The 4,325-nt window shown below is 43.6% G+C and overlaps 1 protein-coding gene across 14 annotated transcripts; it reads right to left on the bottom strand.

Annotated features, from left to right (window-relative positions):
• Positions 1 to 582: 582 nt before the first annotated feature.
• LOC123158914 (uncharacterized) lies at positions 583 to 4,082 on the bottom strand. 14 transcript variants are annotated; one of them, XR_006479396.1, is made up of 7 exons: positions 3,294 to 4,082; positions 3,127 to 3,164; positions 2,382 to 2,452; positions 2,150 to 2,275; positions 1,633 to 1,749; positions 1,189 to 1,237; positions 583 to 951 (listed from the first exon to the last, which is right to left on the bottom strand). XR_006479396.1 is itself a non-coding variant. In XM_044576730.1 (5 exons), the coding sequence occupies exons 1-5, from the start codon at positions 3,328 to 3,330 to the stop codon at positions 1,713 to 1,715; spliced, it is 309 nt and encodes a 102-aa protein (XP_044432665.1). In that variant the 5' UTR covers positions 3,331 to 4,076; the 3' UTR covers positions 1,245 to 1,712. The 14 variants fall into 14 exon arrangements, 1 of the variants encoding a protein (XP_044432665.1); XR_006479391.1 differs by having other exon boundaries at positions 1,673 to 1,749; positions 3,294 to 4,081; XR_006479388.1 differs by having other exon boundaries at positions 583 to 899; positions 3,294 to 4,078.
• Positions 4,083 to 4,325: the final 243 nt, after the last annotated feature.

Here is a 4,325-nt window from a genome sequence, read left to right as displayed (position 1 = left end):
AAATCAATCAACTTTTTTTCTTCAGAAAAACACGGATTTTTTACTTTGAGAAAGTGTTTTTAAAATTTTGAAGAATATTTTTTAAATGGTATCATTTTTATGGCGATGAGTTTTTTTAAAATATTATATTTCATTTGTAACGTATTTTGCACTATTTTTGGGGCTTGGCCCACGATACTAAGTCCAAGCCAAACTGCACCCACGGTAGGCAACAGTGGCCACACACCAAACCGAATGGGTGTTTGGTTAGGCGCACGAGCAGCCGCCAGCCCGATAACCTTGTGTCCGTGCCACTCCCTCATTCGATTCCAAATGAATCCCCATCCCCTAACCTAGCTGAATTGCTAAAGGCAAGGGCGACAAGCGATTGCTGGTTCGGCTCCGACGAACACATTAATTACACATATCTTCCCGCAAAAAAAAATTACACATATCTCATATGCTTGTAAAGTATAGATGACTAACGTATAATCATGGTTGCCAAGTTGAAAAGAAGATCTTGCATATGGACTGACATATTCTAAACACAGTATTACAATCTCCATCACAACGGTTCAGAGATAAATGGCAGGCATAGAAAAGTAACTGAAAATTGTTGCAACTCACGTCTGACAAAACTCGAGAAAGTCAAAACTTTTCACCAACAGAGGTATATATAGGGGAGCCAATATATACATGGATCAGTGTGCAGTGCATGTAGTAATTAAACACAGGGCAAAATGTCAATCTAACCTGTGCAGCGCATGCGAGATCAAGGCGCCCGCACGACAACGTGATTCAGTGGTCAGGCCACCGGCCTCCTCGGTCCTGTAGCCTTTTGTGGTGTCTGTAGAGATCGTGTGGGCAGCGACACCACGATGCGCTGAAGATGGTCACCTTGAGCCAAGGGCGCTACAACGCTGTGGTCCTTAGAGGTAGCGACACCACAATTTAGTATTTCAAATAAATGTCCTACCCAGTCAAAGTAAGGGAAAATTAATTCAAAGCAAAGACGAAACAAAATTTTGGGACATTGGTAAACAAGGTAAAACATGAAGATATATCAGCTAGAATCTTTACGTCCACATTGGGACATTGGTAAACAAGGTAAAGCATGAAGATATATCAGCTAGAATCTGACCTCCACATTGCAGTAAAAAGTACCGAGAAACAATGTAAAACATGACGAAGATCAGCTAGAAGTTGTACCTCCGCATCGAGATGCTGACAAAATACTCGTCAACGGAAGTGCAGGGACCTATATCAAGTATGGTGCTTGTGCATAAGTAACACAATCAGGTAAAGAGAAATTGAAACAAAATGCCATATGTTAGTTTAGGATTCTCCAGCCATTAATTTCTGAAGTACATTGTATGTCAAATAGAACTGTTTCTATTTTTCTAAGCCCCTCCACTGAATGCTTTATTATTATAGCAAACATGCCCGTGCGTTGCAACGGGAGAAAAAAAATCATACGCCTCTAGCCTAATAAGCATTTCTCAAGCCCCTTCTCTGGTCCATCTCTATTTAAAGACGAAACCTCATTTTAGAAAAAGTAGCTATTTTATAGTTATTCGGTTAGATAATAACTGGTTTCTTGCTCTAAAAATAATTTAACAGGTTAATTATGTCCCTTTGAATAGTAATGCTCACCTTTAATACTTGGATTGGACGGTGAACTTCAGAAACTCACCTCATCTCTTCTTCTTCAGAATGTCCATCCCTTGCTAGTCTCATGAAGATGAGGTCTCTAAATAATCAACATTGTACCTGTAGAAAGAAAATATCATGATTAGTTTCGGACAAAAATTGTTGGGTAAAGGAGATATGTTGCTCTTCTTTTCATCATTACAGAGTTATGCATCAGTAGAAAGAACCCATATCCCTATGCATGTCCTTGCTCATTAATGGATTTTTTAGATAGAGAAAGGAGAGCACAGACATAATATGTTTTTCTAGAGAACGATGCAGATAATATTTAAGGAAACACTAACAATTAACATGGCATAGGGACGAGCTGAAACTTTACAAAACCTAATGCATGAGAATATGAGATAGTACATGAATAGTAGGGCCAAGCTGCATAGCTACAAGTTTCACTAAAGATACAGTCTGGATGATATCTCTACTCCAAGAGCATCTACTGACAGAAAGAGGCTATAAAACTTACCTCCAGCAGGCGAGCGGGCTGCAACCCCAAGAGCCTCTAGCATCCTGATTGCAGTAAACCAGCTGTTTGGTCGTGCCAGCATGTCCCAGCCTCCCAGTCACCACCCCGCGTGGTACCTCTACTGTACTGAGAAGCACACAACGACATACCTGTCACACTCAAATCGAGCACACGGACTAACTGAAATTATTGATGCACATCTCGTCAAACAACTCGACAGTATGAGGCTTACAGGAATGCCGTGTGCTGGGTGAGCAAGAAAGGATGTGTCATGTTCATACAGTGGGTCATCCGGCAAAATATCTATTGTGAAATTTAAACAGAAAATCAATATGTAGTTGTGTTATTTCTAGTTCAGTGCATAAACTAATTTATCTCTCAAATAAAACCAATGATTAACTGTGTGAAACAACATTTAGATAGAAAACATTATATCTCAAACATTGTACCAGTTTGTGGTTTAATCTATCAACAAAACCAATGGTATATGCTGCTTCCCTTATTGCCAGTATCATCACATTGCGGAAGGGGCAAATTACTAACTGATAAACACTGTGTACCGGACAACAATGGCATTCAGAAAAATCCTTTGCCTTCACGTGTGTGCAGTACAGGACATATGTGCGATTTGTCCCAATCATGCTCCAAGGATCAATGTGATTTTCAGACTAAATAAAAGGACATGCAACTTCTTTGTTCTTCCACGAACTGCATATATGAATATATGCAAGGCACAGTGATTTCTTCTAATGAAAATCGGAGAGGGAGCTCTCTTTATAAAAAAAGGAACTGAATATATGTCAATTCTAGAACTTAAATTTGCCGCAGGTGATTACTTTGCTCCCCATGAAAATCATTGTAAAATTGTAACCCTTTTAAACTAACACTTCTCCTATTTGGATAGAGTGCTCCATCTCTTGGAATTCATCCAAACTTGTATGTACGCAATTAGCTAAGGTCATACAATGCATGCTTACCTGCCGTCCAGTGGCTGTTGCTGGAGTACTCTGGAGGCCTGCGAGCATGGAGGAGAACCAGAAGTGTTATCTACAGCGCCAAAGCACCTACAACAAAGCAAACACGCATCGCCTCCTCGCGACCCAAGCACCACAACGATGACAGAGAGAAGAACGTTCGCGCTTACCTGGCGAAGATGGACGGCGACCCCTGCGCCGGCGCATCAACCTCGGCCTAGTACAGGCTGGCGACGCGGATCTGCATCCCTGCACCTATGGACGGGTCGGAGCTCTCCCGCCGCACCGCCGGTGAGGCTTGTGTAGAAGGCACCGCCGGTGAGGCTTGTGTGAAGGGCGCCGCCAGCCTCAGCTCCCGTCTTGGATCGATCCCCTCCTCCTTCCCTCGCGCGCCACACCAGGAGAGGAGCGCCGCACCCCAGCTCCTCTTCATCGAGCCGCCTCCTGCCCCGAGCCGAGAGCTCGCACTGCGCCCCACCGAAGGCCGACCCGGTGCGCCCCAACCGATCCTTCGGCCGCAAACTCCGCGAGGAAGGCGTCGTCGGCGGCGGTGCGCCCGCTCGTGCGTGGGGAAGAGGAAGGGGATCTGCCCTGATGTGTTTGTTTGAAGGACTGCGGGTTGAATATACTAAAGGACATGGACATTTTTGCAAAAATGAATCGTTATCTCAGGTAGCCAGTTTAAAAAGGACTGCAGGTTGAATAACTAAAACATCAGGGACTTTTTTGCAAAAACGCCGATGACGTACGACCAGAAGCGATCGCTGGTTTATTAGTAAGGTAAGACTAGGATAGGACTAGGACTAGGAACATGCCCGTGCGTTGCAACGGGAAAACAGCCCCCACACGCTCTTGCCCATTGAACATGCCTAAAGGCCTCACCCTTATGCCCCCTAACATAACAAACATGACTAATATCTCACCCCCAGGTGCACATCCTTCATTTCAATATGACATCAGACCCATGTTCCCGCTTGTCTTCCTTATCGTCCTTGTTGCAAGTGGTCACGGTACTAGTTGTGAGTAACCAATGTTGGCCCGGTCCAATAGCTGGATCGTTGAGCCTCCTTCATGTCCTGCGAGATAAAGAGCGTTGAACGCAGTTTTTTTTACATTCATCTAATATAATATGGAAAAGCACTAATCCTAATATATGTCCGTGTTATCATGTAAATTGAGTAGTTTGTGTTAGATAGACTGTG

The sequence above is a fragment of the Triticum aestivum genome, chromosome 7B (assembly GCF_018294505.1).
Source record: "Triticum aestivum cultivar Chinese Spring chromosome 7B, IWGSC CS RefSeq v2.1, whole genome shotgun sequence".
NCBI classification, from domain to species: domain Eukaryota; kingdom Viridiplantae; phylum Streptophyta; class Magnoliopsida; order Poales; family Poaceae; genus Triticum; species Triticum aestivum.
The sequence above is the reverse complement of the archived record's forward strand: the minus strand, read 5'-3'. Positions and strand labels throughout refer to the sequence as shown.